The 21,969-nt window shown below is 47.3% G+C and overlaps 2 protein-coding genes across 2 annotated transcripts in view; both read left to right on the forward strand.

Moving 5' to 3' along the window:
* Positions 1–13,318, forward strand: part of itga7 (integrin, alpha 7) — a gene marked incomplete at both ends in the record, with an annotated part of 54,215 nt that extends 40,897 nt beyond the window's left edge. Inside the window, 14 exons of the mRNA XM_080547986.1 lie at positions 40–209; positions 2,000–2,149; positions 2,399–2,514; positions 2,657–2,843; positions 3,316–3,384; positions 3,638–3,717; positions 4,119–4,196; positions 4,602–4,704; positions 4,795–5,034; positions 5,860–5,976; positions 8,204–8,317; positions 9,997–10,098; positions 10,419–10,544; positions 13,160–13,318. Coding sequence (XP_080404112.1) covers positions 40–209; positions 2,000–2,149; positions 2,399–2,514; positions 2,657–2,843; positions 3,316–3,384; positions 3,638–3,717; positions 4,119–4,196; positions 4,602–4,704; positions 4,795–5,034; positions 5,860–5,976; positions 8,204–8,317; positions 9,997–10,098; positions 10,419–10,544; positions 13,160–13,318 — 1,811 coding nt within the window. The remainder of the gene's footprint in view (positions 1–39; positions 210–1,999; positions 2,150–2,398; positions 2,515–2,656; positions 2,844–3,315; positions 3,385–3,637; positions 3,718–4,118; positions 4,197–4,601; positions 4,705–4,794; positions 5,035–5,859; positions 5,977–8,203; positions 8,318–9,996; positions 10,099–10,418; positions 10,545–13,159) is intronic.
* A 4,061-nt stretch (positions 13,319–17,379) lies between these two features.
* Positions 17,380–21,969, forward strand: npffl (neuropeptide FF-amide peptide precursor like; the record flags this gene model as incomplete). The annotated part of the gene is made up of 3 exons (XM_080547987.1): positions 17,380–17,535; positions 20,200–20,333; positions 21,849–21,969. 3 exons carry the CDS (start codon positions 17,380–17,382, stop codon positions 21,967–21,969), a joined length of 411 nt encoding a protein of 136 aa, XP_080404113.1.

Below are 21,969 nucleotides of genomic sequence, written 5' to 3' on the forward strand. Positions count from 1 at the left end.
TCTCTCTCTCTCTCTCTCTCTCTCTCTCTCTCTCTCCAGCGTTGGAAGTACTCTTTGAAGCTGACACAGAGCGCAGGAAGCTGGGTCTCCAGCACCGCGTCAGCTTCCTTGATCGTCGTGGGTCCGAGGCGGAGTATGTCCACACTAAGGAAGTGAAGCTGCTCGGCCAGCACCGCCCGGCCTGCCAGTCGGCCACTTTCAAACTCCACGTGGGTCAGGGTTAGGGTTTGGGTGAGGGTTTGGGTTTGGGTTTGGGTTAGCAAATGGAGAGCAAATCCATTTGTCAACTTTTCTTATATTGCTTTTTTAGTATTGTGCAAATTTCTTTCTGTTGTTTTGGGGTATTTTCCGCACTATAAGGCGCACCGGATTATAAGGCGCACCTTCAATGAATGGCCTATTTTAGAACTGTTTTCATATACAGGGCGCACCGGATTATAAGGCGCATAGAATAGAATATAGAATACTGCAGTCAAACGTTTGACTGGGGTTGCGTTACGCCCAAGCTCCACCTACTGCGTTGGTGTTGTGTCAACTTCCCGTTGTCCATGCTCCACCTGAGCGTTGTCACCGTCAATGTTCTACCTGCTCCACTGTAAAAAAAAAAAAAAAAATCCACCTCAAGTATCAGCCGTTCGTCATCCATTTTTGCAACAAGCGTCAAGGACCTGCGGTGATTCACAGCTGACTCGCGTGAATAGCAATTCGCAATAGCTGCGACCACGAGATATAGAGTAGTTAGCTACAAGCATTTTCAATCTGCTATTATCTCTATTAGTGGATTAACCGCTGTGGTGATTAAACAGCTGATAAAAATACATCAAGTAGACTACAAACAGAGCAAAACAATAAAACAACACCAGAAAACAACCAATAGGCTATACAATTATAACCAACAACCAATATGTGACAGCTCCTGGTGAAATGTGCAACGTAATTTTTCAGTTTTTACACATGCTTAAACTACATCAATGGTGGATATAAGCTTTCAAATGATGTGTCATACATTCAAATCAGAGAAACATTGAACACGACAGGCGTATTTGAATGTTGGTTCACCTCAAACACTGAATGGGAGAAAAGTGACTCTAACGCAGCCACAGCTACGAACGCTGCTAACAAAACACATCGCTACGAAAGTCCAAACTGTATTTTAATAACATGACAACATACTGGGAGAACATCGACATACTAAAAACACATACTAACTACACATAACTAGATGAACACACAGTTCTTGCTTTTGAACACGAACTAAAACGAAAGTATGTTTACAAGTCAACCCTCCCTTACCGGTAGCCTCCGGCAAACGAGAATAATGAATCCAATACACACATTATAAGTGTTTAGTGATCGTTAAACTGTTGTTTATTATATCGAGTGGGTACTTTAAAACTTCAAGTTGAAAGCACCAAGAAGGACCGCCTCGAAATTCATCGATGTTCATGTCCCGTGCTCGCGCTGTTGCCTTCATTCGAATAGTGACTGTAGAGACGCTTCTACTTGCTGCTCTCTGTTCAACAACCCACTGTTCGAGTTTGTCCTCTAACTGTTTGCCCTCTAACTGTGTCTAACTGTGTCTAACTTAGTCTTCTTTACTTGGGGTCTTGTGGTGTGGGACTGTGAGTAAGCACATCAGTACCGGTGTTTACTGATTACCGTAATGCTGCAAGCGGTGCGCCTTTGTAGTTTACCAGTCGTACTGAAACATTTTGACAGAGCGCCTTGAGCGCCGTGTACAACCAGTATGGATCAAACAATTAACAAATGTATCCATATATAAGGCGCTCCGGATTATAAGGCGCACTGTCGTTTTTTTTGAAAATTAAAGGCTTTTAAGTGCGCCTTATAGTGCGGAAAATACGGTAGTTATTTTTTTTGTGTGTGTTGCTTTTCAATGTCTTTTGTGAGTATTTCTATGGCTTTCCATTATGTTTGATCCATTTCTAGGGAAAACCAACACCATGTTCCACGATTAACTTCTGTTTGACCCCTGTAGGACAATATTCGGGACAAACTGCGTCCCATCTCTCTGGCGATCACCCACACTATCAGGCACCCCCCGCCACACCCTCACAAAAACCCCAAGCACTTGCCCATGTTGCCTCCTGTCATGAGTGTTGCTGTGTCCAATACACTGTACTCTGAGGTGAGCGAGGCCAAGTTCAAACACTACTCTACACCCCCCCCCCCCCCTCTCTCTCTCTCTGACATTGATAAATAAAGGTAAAATGAAATAGACATCAACATAGGCAGTAACGTAGTTCCGTGTTTCAAAAGAGAAGTCTGAACATTTCGATTGGTTGCTGATATGCGGACCAAAAGACTAGAACGTGTCCCATATCTGTGTATTGTTTTTGTCGTCTGCTGTTGAGCATACTGTATGTCTCTCTGACAGGTGAACTTCCTGAGGGAGGGCTGTGGTGACGATAAGATCTGTCAGAGCAACCTGAAGCTGAGCTACCAGTTTGGTACCAGACCTGCCATCTCTGACATCTTCACCCCTCTACCAAAGTTAGTAGTGCTCTGTGTGTGTGTGTGTGTGTGTGTGTGTGTGTGTGTGTTATACCCACAGTATCTCCTCTCCGTCTAACCCCTCTCTATCCCCCCCTACCCCCCCCTCTCTATCCCCCCCTCTCCCCCCCCCCTCCCCCAGAGATGAGGACGAGGTGCCCGTGTTCTTCTCTATGTCTGACCAGAGGTCCGTGGTGTTGGAGATCACCGTCACCAACATCCCCTCTGACCCCCTGAACCCGGAGGAGGACGGTGACGACGCCCACACCGCCCAGCTCCTGGTCACCCTGCCTGACAGCCTGTCCTACTACGGCTCCAGAGGAGGACAGGTGCGCTGGTGGAAGAGTCGCTTTACGGATCAAGTCGATCCGTCGTGTTATTTTGTCATGTCGTCACCTTCTTAAAATAATGGCTTACGTCACTTTTGAGGAAAATTACGTTTTTGCCTATATCATATTCTATATTATTTTACAAATGACAAACATTTACAAAAAAATAATAAAAATACGTTTATTCAGTTTTTCTCAAAACTTTAAAATATGACTTAAAATATAAAATATGACTGTATTTCATAAAAATAAAACTCAATATATATATATTTATAAAATATGACATAAGCCGTTATTTTAAGAAGGTGACGATGTGTGTGTTTCTCATGTTACTGTCGGTGGAGGTGCTGTTTCTGTGGCGTGAGGTGTGTTGAATGGTGGAGCTATCGCTGTCTATCTAAGACGATTTGTGTGTGCGTGTGTGTGTGTGTGTGTGTGTGTGTGTGTGTGTGTGTGTGTGTGTTTTGTGTAGGTGGTGTGCGAAACCAATCAGAACGGCACTCTGTGTGAGCTGGGAAACCCTCTGAAACGCGACGCCACGGTAACACATCACATGACACATCACATGACACATCCTCTTCAGACTCTCACAACCCTCAACACTGTATTATTTACCTCGAGTCATTTGGTATCTTCTTCAGTCAACCCTTGACGGACAGAAACGGGTTGATCTAACCTAATAACGCTTGGGTTTACCATTTGTTTTGCTTTTCCTTATGGCGTAATTATTTGGACATTTCCCTGTTTTTAATAATTGTTGTTGTTGTTGTTGTTGATGTTGTCTGTTAAAACAGCTGAAGTTCTACATCATCTTAAGCACCTCTGCTATCACCACTGAAACCACTGAGATATCTGTGAACCTCTTGTTGGCTACGTAAGTCCAACTGGCAACTTCCTTTTCGCTTTATCCTTTCGCTTTATTTTCTCATTCAAAAGGGCAAGTTTCCTAGACCTAGATTAAGTCTGGTCTTGGACTAAAGACTTTGTTCAGTGGAGAATCTCAGTTGAAAGTGTCTATAAGACGTTTATACTATGCTATGTAAATAAAGTTTGACTTGACTAGATTTGATTTTATATCACGTTAGAAGAGTAAAACTGTTCCTGTATGGTGTAACTGGACCTCTCTGTGTCTATGGGTGCGTTCGTAAATTCGCTCTGAGAGTGCCGGAGCGCATTGATTTGAAGTCATTTGATTGGACAAGAGGCATTCCATGAGTGCTAATCAGATTTCCAGAGTGTATTTACGAACGCACTCTATGTGTGTGTGTCCCTCAGCATCAGTGAACAGCATGACCTGGCCCCAGTGTCTGCTTACGCCAAAGTGGTGATAGAGCTCCCCCTGACGGTCAGCGGGTAAGTAGCAGCCTTTTAGTAGAAGTATCTAGGTTAAAGTGGCCCTTAGATACTGGTCAATTATTAATTATTATATCAATTATTATGATTCATTTCCGCCCCTCCAGTGGGTTAGGGTTTGGGGAGGATAAGCTGATCCTAGATCTGTACGAAGCTATTATCAGCAGGGCTGCAGTCAATTCCATTTTCTGGAAGTAAACCGAAATTCAAAATTTCCTTCTATGCTTTTTCAATGAAGAACCGCTTAATTCAATTGAATTAACTGAATTTAAATGGTATTGCCCACCCCCAACCCTGATGATCAGTCTTATTATAGTTTATCCCTAGTAAACAATGGTGCCATGCTAGTCTATGCTAAGCTCCCAGCTGTCCAGTGAGGGTGTTGTTGTTGTTGTGTTACCCCAGGAAAGCGGACCCACAGAAGCTGTTCTTCAGCGGGGCCGTGAAGGGGGAGATGGCCATGGAGACTCTGGATGACATCGGCAGCGCTGTGGAGTACGAGTTTACGGTGAGAGAGGAGGGACATATTCAATTCAATTAAAAAAAACAAATGTCAACATTTCAGCGCATTAAACATTTGAACATTCCGTTGGATCAGGTGATCAACACAGAGAAGAAGTCCCGCCAGAAGTTCGGCTCTGCCTTTCTCAACATCATGTGGCCTTACGAGCTAGCCAACGGGAAGTGGCTGCTGTACCCCACTAGTCTGGAATTCAACGGTCACCCCGACACCCACTGTACCCACTCGGGTGCCCTGAACCCTTTGAAGTTGCCCCCCTCCTACTCCCCCACCCAACTCCCCCCCAACTCCAACTCCAGCTCCCCTGACCAACCACAGCCTGCTCATCTTTTGGTAGGCCTGCAGTCACACACACACACACACACACACACACACGCACACACACACACACACACACACACACACACACACACACACACACACACAATTACCTCTGTTCGAATTTCAGGCGACTGAATGCTTACCGTTGTCATGTTTTATTTGAAGCAGGGTTATGTTTTCACCACATAATTGAGTTCCATCTGAAATTAATATACTGCAAGGCCCTATCCAATTTCCCTTTCTTACCCCTACCCCTCGTGAAGTGCCACTCCCTTTTCGGCTTTCCCCTCGGAACAGTCACAAGGGGTAGTGGTTGAAAATCTTCCCCTATGAAATGGGATAACTCTTCAAGACCCTTATACATCATCATTAGTCTCATAGAAAAGCATCGATGCTCGCAATTCGTTCACAACTTAAGTTTCACCACGCTATCAATCGATCAAACAAGTCATAAAATAAAAAAGAACAATGCTTCATTATCAAGCCAGTTCATGACATGAATAGCAGTGCTCTGTATGCAATAAAAAAAAAATCAGTTTGGAGGGCTATGTAGCCCTACCACTTGGCCCTACCCCTACATGAGAACAAGAATTGGGACACCCCTACATGTGAACGTGCAAAACAGAGGGGTAGGGCTAAAATGGAGGGCCAAGCGGTGAAATGGGAAGTATTATCCATGTTTGGAAGCCCTATACTCCCATGTTGGAGTGTTTTAGTGGTTAGTCACGGTACTGATATTAGCAGTGTTCAACTATCTATGACCTCCTATGACCTATGACCCCCTATGACCTATGACCCCCCTCCCCCCCACACCATGAGCAGGCGAGGAGGAAGCGCCGGTCCCACCCAGAGGACGATGGTCAGGCCACGACCAAGGGCAGCGTGGGACAAACCACCCCCGCCGTGGCAGCCTCGGAGAGACGCAAGTCCCTCACACTGGTGAGACGGAGGGAGGGAGGGAGGGAGGGAGGGGGGGAGGGAGAGGGGGGGGGATGGAGAGGGGGGGGGGGCAGAGGGGAGAGAGTGAACAAAAACGAGAGAACAAGACATGGAGTAGGAGAGAGAGAGACAGAGAGAGACAGAGAGACAGAGAGAGACAGAGACAGAGAGAGAGAGACAGCGAGAGACAGACAGAGAGAGAGAGACAGAGACAGAGAGAGAGAGAGAGAGAGAGAGAGATAGGGTGACAGGCTCTTTGATGAATGCACATCCACATGCAGTATGTGCTGAGAATATTACATTCGTTCATATCTTATCAGACAGCTGCACACATTATACCCACGTATTACATGTCAGACAGAGACAGGCATTACATTTGCATTTACATTGTTGGCATTGAACAGACTTCCTTTATCCAAAGTGACTTACAACAAATACATTTGACTAAGTAAGTGAATCATCTATCCACCACTCATAGCAGGAAAAAGTAATCTTGTGACGTTAGAATTATAAGGTTCTATCTAGTTTTTTACATAATCTGATCCATTAGGTGTTTATTAATGCCTGTGTGGTGTTATTTTTAAAATGTTGACATTTTTGAGTTAGTAATTAATCAAATACAAAGGTTCCATCTCACACAACATAATGGAATGTAAAAACATTGAGGCTCAATATCTCTGAACTGCCCTAGACGGAGATAGAACCTTATCATTCTAAGCTCACGGCTCGGGCCAGGTGCCTCTGGCAGTCGTAGTGCTTTTATATATATTTTATATTATCAACAGTAGAGAAACTGTATAGAGGAGAAGCAGATGTCTCAGGAGGGACAGTTGGGAGGTGAGTCTTCAGTCTACGGGTTGCGTTCATAAATTTGCTCTGGGAAATCTGATCAGCACTCATGGAATGCCTCTTTGTCCAAGCTGGGGAAGAGCATTTCCAGCTCCAGGACCACCAGCACGGGCTCCCCGCAGGGCTGCGTCCTGTCTCCAGCACTATTCTCCCTCTACACCAACAGCTGTGTCTCCCGCCACCCCTCGGTCAAGCTCCTGAAGTTTGCAGACGACACCACCCTGGTGGGCCTCATCTCCGGGGGGGACGAATCTGCCTACAGGGGTGAGATCGAGGGGCTGCAGAGATGGTGCAGCTTAAACAATCTGGAGCTAAATGCTCTAAAAACAGTGGAGATGGTGGTGGACTTCCGAAGGAAAGCAGCCCTGCCCCCTCCCATCACGCTGGGAGGTACCCCGGTGGCCTCCGTGGAGTCATGCCGCTTTCTAGGCATGACCATCTCCCGGGACCTAAAGTGGGAGCAGAACACCGAGGTCCTCACAAAGAAGGCCCAGAGGATGTTCTTCCTCCGGCAGCTGAGGAAACTCAGGCTGCCGAGGTCCATGATGGTCCAGTTCTACACGGCCATCATAGAATCCATCCTCACCCACTCCATCATCACCTGGTTCCCTGCTGCAACGACCAAGGACAAGGCCAAGTTGCAGCGGGTGCGACGTTCAGCAGAGAGGGTGATCGGCTGTCCCTTGCCCTCCCTCAACTCCCTGCACGACACCAGGGCTCTGAGGAGGGCAAGGAAGATCATGGCTGACCCCTTCCACCCCGGCCACGGCCTCCTCACCCTGCTTCCCTCTGGAAGAAGGTTGCGGCTGCCTAAGGCACTTAAGGCCCGCCACAGGCTCAGCTTCTACCCCTCAGCCACCAGGCTGTTAAATGACTCTGGCTTCCCCCCCCCCCCCGCCCCCAAGTCTGCCCAGGACTGAACTGGACTCTGTAAAAAAAAAACTCTGCACTGCACTTTACTTTATACCGCACTATCCAATGCACTGTTGTCTGTCCTGTGTTGTTGTTGTGTTGTCCTGTTTTTTGATATGTGAAAAAAGTATAAACGCACTTGCTGTGGTGACGAAGCAAATTCCTATATGTGTAACGCATAGTGGCAATAAACGTTATCTCAATCTCAATCTCAATCTCCAATCAAATGACTTGGTCCCCTTATGACGTTGAACCCAGTGTGCGCTCCGGCGGCGCTCTCAGAGCGAATTTACGAACGCACCCTACAGCGGCAGATAAAACACGGGATAGAACTATCCACGGGATAGAACGTGTTGCTGGAGCAAGAGAGGGAGAAGACGTACTGTAGCCAGACCCCTTCACCCGTACTGCTAGATTGAATCCCATCCCTGTTGTCATGTCATGGTTCTCTCGTCCCCTCCTCTAGGACTGCCTGCTAGGCTCGGCCCGCTGTGTGCTATTCCAGTGTCCTCTACACAGCTTCACCGGCTCTGCTGTCCTCACCATACGCGCCAGACTGTGGAGCGGCACTTTCATCGAGGTAAAACGATGGTACAACACACTTAACACTGGGCCCGCTTAGAGATCGATCATAGATCGAGAACACTCTCACTCTCCTCTCCTCTCCTCTCTTCTCTTCTCTTCTCTTCTCTTCTCTCCTCCTCTCCTTTCCCCTCCCCTCCCCTCCTCTCCTCTCCTCTCATCCCCCCTCCCCTCCCCTCCCCTCCTCTCCTCTCCTCTCATCCCCCCTCCCCTCCCCTCCCCTCCTCTCCTCTCCTCTCATCCCCCCTCCCCTCCCCTGCCCTCCTCTCCTCTCCTCTCATCCCCCCTCCCCTCCCCTCCCCTCCTCTCCTCTCCTCTCATCCCCCCTCCCCTCCCCTCCCCTCCTCTCCTCTCCTCTCATCCCCCCTCCCCTCCCCTCCCCTCCTCTCCTCTCCTCTCATCCCCCCTCCTCTCCTCTCCTCTCCTCTCCTCTCTTCTCTTCTCTCCTCCTCTCCTCTCCTCTCCTCTCATCTCCCCTCCCCTCCCCTCCCCTCCTCTCCTCTCCTCTCCTCTCCTCTCCTCTCACTCTCCTCTCCTCTCCTCTCCTCTCCTCTCCCCTACCCTCCTCTCCTCTCCTCTCCTCTCATCCCCCCTCCTCTCCTCTCCTCTCCTCTCCTCTCCTCTCTTCTCCTCTCTTCTCTTCTCTCCTCCTCTCCTCTCATCCCCCCTCCTCTCCTCTCTCTCCTCTGTTGTTCCTGCCAACTTAGAAATGGTGTCCTCAGTCACCTGACCCGACCTGGTGAAATAAGTGCTCAATCAAAAAAGCTTCACACACTCAATGCCATGCCCATTACACTCGGTCATAGCTCCAATCACACAGTTATGCCCCCCGGGCTGGCAATTCATCCGAATAACAAGGCTTGTATGAGTGGGACGATCGTTCGTAGCATTTCTATTGGTGGAACAGAGTAGGAAGGTCGTTAGGGAGAGAGCTGCAATATAGCGGTAATCACACACTCTCGCTAAGGGTAACATGAGGGGACTGTACAGCCGAAACACTTTTCATTACGCCTGAGGGCACAATCACCATTTGTCATGCATATTATTTGGCTGCTGTAATCGAAATCAAAACCCCGTCTGGCTACTGAACTGTACATTGTGTTTGTCATCCATCTCATTCACGGCTTCCCGTGATGTAATTCACTCTCAATTGAATTAAATCCCCCCCAAAATGTCCTCGATTCCTCCGTGCCTCCTTCTCGAAACTCCATTGGAGGAGAAGGTTTGAGGTTCCTCCCCTTGGACCTTCTCGACCAATCAAGGAGGTGAGGAGAGAGGACACGGAAGAAGGAGAGATTTGCCCGGGGTCTTAACACTAGAACAGCCGTTTCTTACCTACTATAAGAGCCGCCTCGGGGGTCAAATGAAACCATAGTCTTTACAATGGGAAGCTGCTATTTACACACAAAGATCACTAGTTGGTCGTCCTTCAAATTAGACTGCCTCCTACGCAGAAAAACTGCCAAAAAAGCTTTATACTAACTTATCCTGATGTGATTTAGAAAATGTAAGGATGCTGGGTGGTAGAACGCACATATCGAGGAAAAGTCATGAAAGGAGGGTCCTGAAATTTGATTGAGTGCAAAGATATACATTTTGTTTTACTCACATGGTCAAATGACCCCACCCACGGCTGTTCTAGCCTTAATGGCGTCCGTCTGTTTGTCTTCCTGATAGGAGTTTCCCTTGGTCAGTGCTCTGGAGCTGCTGGTCAGAGCCAACATCTCGGTCAAGTCCAACATCAAACACCTGGTGCTGAAGGACGCTACCGCCATACAGGTGTAGTAACCGCACACAGACACATACAGTACACACACACACACACACACACACACACACACACATTTACAAACATGAAGTAATACACATAACTGCAAACACTTATAAACAATATAAAACAGACAATTATGAATCATGAATCATGATGACATACTCATTGCCTGTGTGTGTGTGTATGCGTATATGTGTGTACATGTGTACGTGTGTGCATATGTATGTGTACGTGTGTGTGTGTGTGTGTGTGTGTGCGTACGTGTACATGTCCGTGTGTGTGTGTGCATACGTGTGTGTGTGTGTGTGTGTGTGTGTGTGTGTTCCAGGTCCCAGTGATGATCTACCCAGAGCACGGTGTGGCTGACCAGTACTGGATACCCTGGTGGATCATCCTTATCGCCATCCTGGCTGGCATCCTGGTGCTGTCCCTGCTGGTCTGCATACTGTGGAAGGTAGACTAACACCCCTCACCTTTACCTGCCTCAGCACTCACACACCTGTCATACTGTGTTCTTCACCGTATTATTCGATCATCCAGCGTACTGGTACCAAGGGAGACTGGTGGAGGTAGAAATTGTGGGGGCGGCTGTGGCACAGGAGGTAGAGAATGTGGCACAGGAGGTAGAGAATGTGTCACATTCGCCTGCCTCCAAGATTCTCTAATCTGTCGTGGAAAGTGTTGTGTGTATCCAGGCGTGGCAGTGATGATGATCCTCTGTAAACGTCAGCGCAGCACTTCCAATGACATTGATGTCGTGTACAGCACCAATCAAAAGTTTGGACACACCTTCTTCCCCATTCAATTGAATGGGAAAGTGTGTCCAAACTTTTGACTGGTACTGTATGTCTAGTTGGAGGTGTTTAATGGTCTGCGTCTAATCGGAGTCATACTGGTTCATTAGTTTCATTCATCGTCTTTCAAGCCACTTCTCTATTTTTCCTCAACTCTCTGTGAAGGGTGGATTCACTTTATCTCTCTTTCTATCTCTCTCTCTCTCTCTCTCTCTGGTCTGGTCTGATCTGGTCTACAATCCATCTCTATTCGACTCCTCATTGATTTCTGTTCTTCTTTCCTCCTGTTCTCTCTTTCTGTCTTTCTCGCTCTCTCTCTCTTTCTTTATCTCCCTCCCTCCATGTCTGTGGTGCTTCCCCATCCTTCTCCTTTCCTCCTCCTCCCCTCCTCTTCCTCACTACCCCCCCCCCCCCCCCCCCCACCCCTTCCCTCCACCCCACCCCCACCCCCGCCCCCGCCCCTGGTCCTGGTCCAGTGTGGGTTCTTCAAGCGCACCGAGCGCCGGCCCAACTACGAGACGGAGTACTACCGCGCCCAGCTGGGGGTCCAGCCCTCGGAAGCGGAGAAACAGACGACAGACCTGGAATAGGCCGCGCCCACCCTGCCCTGCTCTCCCCTCCCCCTCCCCGAGTGGTAAAGCCACCCTGCCCTGTCCTGTCCTGCCCTGTCCTGCCCTGCCCTGCCCTGCCCTCCCCTGCCCTGCCCTGCCCTCCCCTGCCCCGTCCTGCCCTACCCTGCCCTCACCTCCCCTCCCCTGCCCTGTCCTGCCCTCCCCTGCCCTGCCCCGCCCCGCCCTGCCCTGCCCTGCCCTACCCTGCCCTCCCCTCCCCTGCCCTGTCCTGCCCTCCCCTGCCCTGCCCTGCCCCGCCCTGCCCTGTCCTGCCCTCCCCTGCCCTCCCCTGCCCTGCCCTGCCCTCCCCTGCCCTTCCCTGCCCTCACCTCCCCTGCCCTCCCCTGCCCTCACCTCCCCTCCCCTGCCCTTCCCTGCCCTCACCTGCCCTTCCCTGCCCTCCCCTGCCCTCCCCTGCCCTGCCCTGCCCTGCCCTCCCCTGTCCTGCCCTGCCCTGCCCTCACCTCCCCTCCCCTGCCCTCCCCTCCCCTCCCCTGCCCTGCCCTCCCCTGTCCTGCCCTGCCCTTCCCTGCCCTGCCCTGCCCTGCCCTGCCCCGCCCTGCCCTGTCCTGTCCTGCCCTGTCCTGTCCTGTCCTGTCCTGTCCTGTCCTGTCCTGCCCTGCCCTGCCCTGTCCTGTCCTGTCCTGCCCTGCCCTGCCCTCACCTCCCCTCCCCTGCCCTCCCCTTCCCTGCCCTGCCCTGCCCTGTCCTGTCCTGCCCTGCCCTGTCCTGTCCTGTCCTGCCCTGCCCTCCCCTGCCCTGCCCTGCCCTCCCCTGTCCTGCCCTGCCCTGCCCTGCCCTGCCCTGCCCTGCCCTCACCTCCCCTCCCCTGCCCCGCCCTCAAGTTAGGATGGACTACTACACTACCCATCTAGGAATGAGTTTCCTGAAACCCTTCATTCTCTACTAAGATCCACTTAGGCTGTGGATCAACGATGATGTCGGGGGCTGCTAAGGAATCTTTCAGGAAACTCACCCCCCCTCAGGGCACTGGGGACGCAGGGAGGCTTGCGCGTGCGTGTGTGTGTGCTGTGGCTCTGCCTGCTGTCTCTCTTACCCGTCTCACCTCCCTGGTGTAGTTCATCCTGGCCAAGATCTGTGTGCCTCCCGTCACCTGATTTGGATCTGCTTATCTCTATTCACCTTCATTACCAGCAGTCTCATTCTCATCTCAAGGCCGAATGAAACAGCGGAGGCTGGTGGAGGTAGACATCGGGGGAACGAGCTCTTTGTAATGCATGGCACGGAATGAGGAACTGTGTCAAACACACATGGTCGATCCAGTACCATTCCTCGTTCTGTTCCATGATGGGGGGGATGGACCTATCCCCCTCCCTGGTGTGTTGTGTGTTGTGAGGTGAAAGATAAGCTTACTCCCGTAGAACACAGCTACTGTAGTAGTGTTGTAGAGGACGTGCTGCTAATGTGTGTCATCTCTGCTTGCGTTGGATTTTGTACGCCTCGGTTTTTTCGCTTTTGTGGCACGCGCACGGAAAACACAATGACTCTGTTATGCGACGTTGTTGTCACAACATTGTGTCATGTGCATAACTGATTTTCTCTCTCTCTCTCTCTCTCTCTCTCTCTCTCTCTCTCTCCCTCTCTCTCTCTCTCTCTCTCTCTCTCTCTCTCTCTCTCTCTCCCTCTCTCCCTCCCTCCTACAGTGTGGTTTCTTCCGTCGGGCCCAGTACAAAGACAAAGTGCCTCAGTACCACGCGGTGAAGATCCCTCGTCAGGACCGGCCTCAGTTCCAGAGCAGCGACAAGCCCGGCCTCTTACACAAGAAGGAGTGGGCGACACACTGGACCGACGGAACCTCCTGAACACACCAGCACTCAACCCCCCCTATAGCTCTCTCTCTTACCTCCTCTCTACCCTCGACAGTATGACAAGACAACCGTTTTGTGCACATAGACTGAACGCATCACCACCGTGTCGTGCACATAGACTGAACGCATCACCACAGTGTCGTGCACATAGACTGAACGCATCACCTCAGTGTCGTGCACATTGAGATGAGCTGTGTTACGACTCAGTGCATTTACACTGGACTGGATCAGATCGATACTACTACTGCTGACTGGGGACAATCTATATTGGTACCATGCCCTGTATTGGTGTTTTACAGTTATACTGAACACGGATGCTGACTATACCAATAACTTAACCGACCTGACTGATAAGATACTTAAAGACTGCAATAAGAGCACTAACACTCAGATGTACTTTCACAGGCGGATCGTAGGAGAACACACACACACACACATACACACACACACACACACACACACACACACACACACAGGCGTATGCAGATTCTGTCCCCTGATCCCAAAGCCACTGCCAATGACTTGGACTGCTCCTTGCCTTAACTACCATAGGACTGTAGAGGGCAGCAAAAAAGTACTTTGTTTCAATATTATTGGTTTAGCATTTTATTTGAGTTAGTTAGGCAATAATGAAAGAACACCAGTTCACCTTTGGAACACGGTTGAACATCGTGAACATGATGTGTTCCAAAGGTGTTGTGATCCTGACATGGCTGTGTACTCAGATGATTTGATCATGACACCCATTCAAGGACAGTCCTCTGTCCTCCTCTAGAGTCTAAAAAGAACTTGGAAACGTTTGGCATTTGTATTTGGCTTTAGCAATTCACAATAACAACATACACTGCCTGAATGAACTTGAAAAAAACAAACAAAGAAACACATAGCAGGTAAACAACAATACCGTACTGTAGCCATCTTTTTATAAGAGACATAATTGATACAAACAAAACCATCTTAGGTTATTTGCAGCATTGTACATCTTTGTTCCATTTAGTGACATGACATTAGCGACATTGAATGACCGTTGAATTTCCATCGTCGAAAAACCACTCTCCCAAGGATTGTACATACTTCACAAACACTTTTATTTGTATTTTTGCATATAAGTGCCTTATGGTAGAAGACCTGGCTTAACTCACAAAGAGAGACGGGGGCGAGTGAAGGAGACGATACGATAACTAACATTGTTGCTTTGAAGCTACGGAGGACACAGGACGGTAACTCACTCACGAATAAGAAGACGAGAGGAAAAGGAGGTTCCTGACCCGGGACCGTGTGGCGACAGAATATACTGTGTAGGGCATGAAGAGTCATCTTGTTTCTTAGATATTGCTGGACAATCTTGTATTAGCTGCATGACATTTCGAATATGGATGTTCAGATCTCTTTTTTTTCTTTCTTCTACTTTTTATCATGTTGATCCAATGTTTTATTTATTTCTGACTGGCTGCACTGTTTTTGTTTTAACATTGTAAATATAATAAAAGTCAATACGATTTAGTTAGATTCATTTCACAGTTGTCAGGGGTACTACAGCACAAGCGTAGCGTGTGTGGTGAAAACTGACTGGGGTTTGGTGGTGGGAGAGGGTATCAAAATTCCATTGTCGTCCAATAGAGGTAACCTACTAGCCTTGGGGGTGCATCTCAATAGTGCCTTCTTTTTCCTGTCTCTTGATCTCCACTGATCCTAAAACAAGGTAGGTGGAAATAACACAATGAATGCACGAGACTTGTGAGAACAGTTCTGTCATATCAGTGTAGGTGAAGGAAAGGAGGCAAGAGGAGGAAGACTTGTTCAGACTGTTGAGTTCAGGGGAGGCTGGTTACCTCCATCAGCCTCCACTGACAGATCTCCTTGTGGTCGCTGAGAAGAAACGTTAGATATTGAGATGCGTCCTTGCATGTCAGGGGTGGGTAAGCTCAGGAGAAATACTACTGAGATGCACTTTAGACGTCCTAGGTAGTAGCTGAGGAGAATTAAGACTATTGAGCTGCATCCTAGATGTGATAGACGGCAGCTGAGGAGAAACACTGTTAAACACTATTGAGCTGCACCGTAACCCGAGCTGTCGGGGTGCTCTGTTAGCTCTGGTAGCTCTTCCATTATAGGACATTACAAGTTGAGGACACTAGAGGGCAAGAACACTCTGACTGGGATTAGAAAATGTACCCTGAATCCCCAAATAGTGCATCTTTGCAAAACCCCCAAAAAATACACAGTGTAAAATGGCAGAAACATCCTATTTTGGAACAAATGAACCCTAACCCTAATTAAAGGACATACTATTTGAATGTGTGTAAATAGAACTGCACTTGGAAAAGTTTATCAATCTAATGTAGATTATATCTCATTACAATAGCATTGCATGCATACTGTAATGGTACAATGTACAGGAAATATCATTGCTTATATAGATTTACCGTATCATATTTTTCAATTGCAGGGAAATATTGGGTATATCCTCTGAAATTACCAAGTAGTCCTGATAAAAAATAGCCAAACTGTTACTGGTTAAAGGGAAGAGGAATATGCTGGGAGAAACATTTCACCAAACTTAAAATGTTTTTACAATGTAGTGTCTGGAATAAATATAAATAAACTCACTTGTTTCCATTACATAGTCTGTTATGTAACCACATTTCTCACACACTTTTTTTTTTTTAGAACTGGATAGTTTTAATGTTACTGTAACCGTAGTTACAACTGTACTAACTGTAGTTACAATCCGATCAAACCACATGCTCTTTATCTCAAATATATTTTTACTGCACATCAGTGCACATGTACTGCACATCACTAAATAATTTAATTAAGATGATAAAAACCCATCCTTTTAATATTGCATTTAAGTTACAAAATAATTCAATGATGATTATATAACGATTAAAGCACTTTGAGCTGCAACGTTTGTAGGAAAAGGGCTATACAAGTTTGTAGGAAAAGGGCTATACAAATATTATTATTATTATTATTATTATTATTATTATTATTATTATTATTATTATTATTATTATTATTATCAAGCAAAGCACACAGTAGTGAGTTACGACGCCAGAGTGAAGTCAGACTGATTATAGATACACCATCATTCCTCCCTGTAACAAGGTCAATGGATTCTTGCTGGTATTACCATACGCAAACAGCGAGTGGGGCAAAGCCTGCTATATTGCACTTTAACATTTCAAACAATCCACAAATTTTCCACAAAAGCCATTAGAAATGACTCTCCCCAACCAAAATACCCATGAGCAAGCTTAGTGTGTCATCCCGGTCGTCATGGTAATTAATGGGTGGAGAGGTTTCCGTCGGAGGTTTCCGAGGGGGCTTGTTTGACTATGGTTGTAATAGGATTGTTGTTCCATTAGCTTCTTTGATAAGCCACGTGTTTTGGGGTGGTACGGTGACAGCCGTTGGGGACACCGCCGGGAGTGTCCGTGCTTTGATGTGAATCAATTTGCAGGGATTTATCTGTTTAATAACACAGTGGGGGAAGTCAGGGAGACCCTCAGGACCCCATAATGCCCGTCAGCAGCCTCTTCCTCCCGGCCGAAGCGAATTCCCTGATCCCTCTAAATGGGCCTGGAGAAGGAGCCGTATTAAAGAGCAGTACTTCCTCCCGCCTGTCCCCCCCTGTACCCGGGGACCCTCTGCCTATCCATCTCGCCGTCTCCTGGGGTCCATAACCTAGTCGTGGGGGGGTGGTGAGTATATATATATAAGGCTAGGGTCAGAGACACTGAAAACAAGACAGAGAAGAAGTTGCATTGTCCTCCTCTCCTGGACCTTCTGCAAACGGCCGCCCGCCACCGCCACCTCCACCGCCAACTCCACCTCCACCACCACCTCCACCTCCACCGCCAGTGCCACCGCCACCTCCACCTCCACCTCCACCTCCACCTCCACCTCCACCTCCACCTCCACCACCACCACCACCACCACCACCACCACCTCCACCTCCACCTCCATCCCAGTCTGAGGTGGTGACTCAGATCCCCACAGGTGTCGGACAGACAGACGCTCCATCTCCAACCTCCAGATCCAAGCCAGACATGGCCACAACTGTGTTTTGGGTGACTCTTCTGGGGCTCGTCCTGGCCATGGCCGGGGTGGGTCAGTGTCTCCAGGAGGACGGGGTTCTGCAGGACAGTGACAACAACCTGCCCAGGAGCTCAGAGGAGAGCCTGGCTGAACGCCTGTGGGAACTGGTAAGCCTGGACACCACACCAGGGGAAGGCCGACGGAGGTAGGAACCGGAGGACGGGGCTCATTGTCACACACGGAACGGAACAGGGAATGGTATCAAACACATGATACACTTCCTCATTCCATTCCATGCATTCAAATGAGCCACGTCCTCCGATTTCTACATTCACTGGACCACACAGACCTGCTAGGTCAAATACATCAACTATGTCGTAGATACTGTACGTCAGTCAGACATCATTGCTTCCATGTTTCCGACAGTGTGTGCTTGGTTATCTATCCTTTCCCTATGCTGTTTTTTCAAAACCTACTCACCTGTGACTGACCACGTTTTGGTTTAAGGACTGTAGAAAAGCTGATATGCTAGCAAAAGGTCTTTCAGATATTCTGGTACTGTGCCAGTGAGAGCTTTATAAACAAGCAGAAGGACCTATTCTGAACTTAACAGGAAGCCAGTGTAGAGTCTCTAAAATAGGAGTTATATGAGCTCGTCTGCTTGTTTTGGTTAAAATTCTTGCTGCTGCATTTTGGACTAATTGCAGCTGGCCAATAGCTTTCTTCAGAAGACCAGAAAGGAGTCTGTTACAATAGTCCAAACGGGTAATAGCAAAAGCACGCATTAACATTCTGCATCAGCTTGCCGGAGAACATTTCTAACTTATTCCGTAGATGATAAAAAGCATTTCTAGTGATAGATTTGATGTGAGGCTCAAAGCTTAAGTCAGAATCTATAATCACACCTAGATTCTTAGCTTCATGTTTGCAGTTTTAAAGCAAGGTTCCCATGGTATTCGACAATTTGTCTTTTTGTGGTTTTGGTCCAATGACAAGAATCTCAGTTTTGTCCTGATTTAGTTGTAGAACATTTTTGGACATCCAAAGTGTTATATCTCGGAGACAATTCTCCAGTGAGCTGAGTGCATGTGAATTATCAGGCAATACTGATATGTACAGCTGAGTATCATCAGCATAACTATGAATATTTACACCATGTTTTCTGATGATTCCACCTAATGGGATCATGTACAGGGAGAAGAGCAAGAGACCAATAATAGACCCCTGAGGGACCCCACATGTGATGTCAACATTATCAGAAACAGAGTCTCCCAGGACTTAGATAATTGGTCTGAAATTTCAGAGAACAGAATTATCTTGCTTTCCTTTATTAAGTAGTGGTTTTATAATGGCAGATTTTAGGGGAGTGGAAAAGATGCCAGTCGATAGAGAGCAGTTCACAATTTCTAATACATTGTCAGTTAAACAGTAAAAAAACACTTTTGAAGAACCATGTTGGGATTTCATTTGTGAAACAACTGTTTTTAAAGTATGGGGGCTGATGAGCTCAAATGAATCCATGACAGCAATAGGCATACTTAATTCATCTGGGAGTACCAAATTAGATTTTGAATTCTCAAATGATATTTCTGATCTTATTATGGAAATACCGTACTTTTGAATATTTAAAATATGTATTTCAGACCTGGGCTGATCCCAACCCACCATTTGGATAAGTATTCTGTTTGAAATAACAGAATATCATTCTGTATAATGTTTGCAGATGTTTCATAAGATATTAATTAATCTAATATTATTTGCACATACTGTATGTAGATGGTCATCAAGTCATGAAAGAGCCTGTCACCATATGCTTCTCTCTCTCTCTCTCTTTCTCTCCCCCCTCCCTCTCTCTCCCCCCTCCCCCCACCTCTCTCTCTCCCTCTCTTTCTCTCCCCCCTTCCTCTCTCTCTCCCTCCCCCCCTCCCCCCACCTCTCTCTCTTTCTCTCTCTCTCTCTCTCTCACTCTCTCTCTTTCTCTCCCCCTCCCTCTCTCTCCCCCCTCCCCCCACCTCTCTCTCTCCCTCTCTTTCTCTCCCCCCTTCCTCTCTCTCTCCCCCCCCCCTCCCCCCACCTCTCTCTCTCTTTCTCTCTCTCTCTCACTCTCTCTCTTTCTCTCTCCCTCCCTATTTTTCTGTGTTTCAGATGCTTTCATGAATTATATAATAAGCGTGTCTCCCCCCCAAGGGGCAGGGGTAGAGCAGAACAGATCCCACTGATCTGGGTTTCACGCTGCATACATATGAGGACCCAGGAAGAAGTGGGACATTTAGGGTAGAGGCACAGTTCTGCTCAACAGGCCACAGATACCTCCAAACGTCAAGGTTACACCAGTGTAACAGACTGTTGTCAAGGTGACACCTGGCTATGGTTGCCAGCCTGGGGTTTAGGAGGGGAATGGGGATCCAGAATGCTCTAGTCACTTTAATTAACCCTTTTCTGGTGTGCAGTAAAAATGTCATTTCATATGACAATAATATATCCTGATGGTGATGATCGGAACTGGCATGTACTCTTTAACTGCATGATCGTTGGAAAGATGCATCTTTTAAATCTAATAGCTCAAAGGAAATCATATATATATATATTCACATACATCACAGTAAATGGACAGGATATCATCCAAAAGGAGTTCAGTTGGCCGGAAACACGAGGCTACTTTATAATGTGTGTCCATGTGTGTCAATGTGCACTGATGTGTTTCCATGTGTGTGTCTGTGTGTGTGTTTCCATGGGTGTCCATGTGTGTCTGTGTGTGTGTGTGTGTGTGTGTGTGGGTGTGCGTGTGTCTCTGTGTATGTCCACGTGTCTGTGCCCTGCGTGTGTTCCAGGAGAGTGAGGACGGAGGTGCTAACGCTAACGCTAACGGTGTGGACGACCGCCTGCTGATGGCCGTGCTGCAGTCCCTCCTCCAGGGGCCCCAGAGGTACGCCAGGAACCCCTCCGTCCTCCACCAGCCCCAGAGGTGAGTAGAGGCGTCTGGCTGGCCACTCGTGACGTTAGAATTATAAGGTTCTATCTCCATTTTTGTCAAAATTGAGTTTTTTACATAATCTGATCCATTAGGTGTTTATTAATGCCTGTGTGGTGTTATTTTTTAAATGTTGACATTTTTGAGTTAGTAATTCATAAAATACAAAGGTTCCGTCTCATGTATGTAAAAACTTTGACGCTCAATATCTCAGAACTACCCTAAACGGAGATAGAACCTTATAATTCTAAGATCACGCACTGGCGGTGATGACATGACGTTGATATTGTGTGAGTGTGTACCCTCATAGAGAAAGAAGAACACTGTTCGATGAGATTAGATTCGATTCAACTTGACTGCCTTTGCCGAGTACAAGTACTATACAACGAAATGCAGTTTAGTATCCGACCAAAAAGTGCATACTAGTGATATAAGGGCAAGCGCAAATGATTTGTTTCAGAGGGGTAGTAGTGACCTAATGGATAGTGAGTTGGACTGTGATCAGAAGGTCAGTCCCACCTGGGAGCACCACTAATGTGCCCTTGAGTAAGGCCCTAAGTTACTCCAGGGAGACTGTCCCTGTGAATTCTAAGTCGCTTTGGATAAACGCGTCTGCTAAAAGGAATGTCAGACAATGGGACAAGTCAAACACATATCACACGAGAGGGAGTGCTGTTATATACTGAATATCAGCACGGCTCTGATTCGGTCGTAGGTACGAGGCCGCAGGCCGAGTACCGAAGACAATCAGCACGACTTTGAGTGTGATATTGCTTTTATACAACAGTTCTACAGCGCCATTTATTAGCATAAAGGCTATAATAGTACTAATGACAGAGATGGCATTCACTTTTAATAAAACATAACCCAATAAGAACGCCTGCTGTGGAATGAAAATAGATGAGTTAATAAACAGCAACACAGGATATAGGAAACTGTGCATTTAAACTACAAGTTATTTCAAGCTTACCAAAGCCACACTGGAGTGGAAATAATAATATTGCATTATTTCACATCAGGGTTCGTTTATAAAGCATTTATAAAGCATGAAAAACTGGCTTTTAATTGCAAGCCCTGTTTGGCAAGCACCAAGTGATTATTGATCTGTCTAAACTTGACTTGACTTATAAATGATTCACAATTCAATAATAAACGGATTATACAAGATTGACTAACTAATTATAAATCATGTACCGGCATATACCCTTTACAAATGTGACCTTAATGTAAAGTGTTACCGACAAATCTTGATTGGCTAATAAATGCCAACATAGCACACGTGTGATTATAGAACCTAGTCAGTCCTTTTACCTTCAATCCTGTCCAGAGAAGGGCAAATATCAGTAGGAAAATGCATAAATATTAGGCTATAACCACTACTCTATGGTCCCTCCCTGCACATCCAACCATAATCATGATGGAGACGATGCACAACTGTCCCCAGATCAGCATATACAGGGTTAACTTTTCCCGCTCTTCCGTCAATGTGGTCACGTGGCTCTTCCTCAGGTTTGGCCGAGACTCCAGAGGAGACATCGTGTCACCGGAGAGAATACAGCCTCGGGACTGGGAGACCGCCCCGGGTCAGATTTGGAGCATGGCAGTGCCACAGCGGTTTGGCAAGAAGTAG

The sequence above is a fragment of the Nansenia antarctica genome (assembly GCF_963989245.1).
Source record: "Nansenia antarctica genome assembly, chromosome: 18".
Lineage (NCBI taxonomy): Eukaryota > Metazoa > Chordata > Actinopteri > Argentiniformes > Microstomatidae > Nansenia > Nansenia antarctica.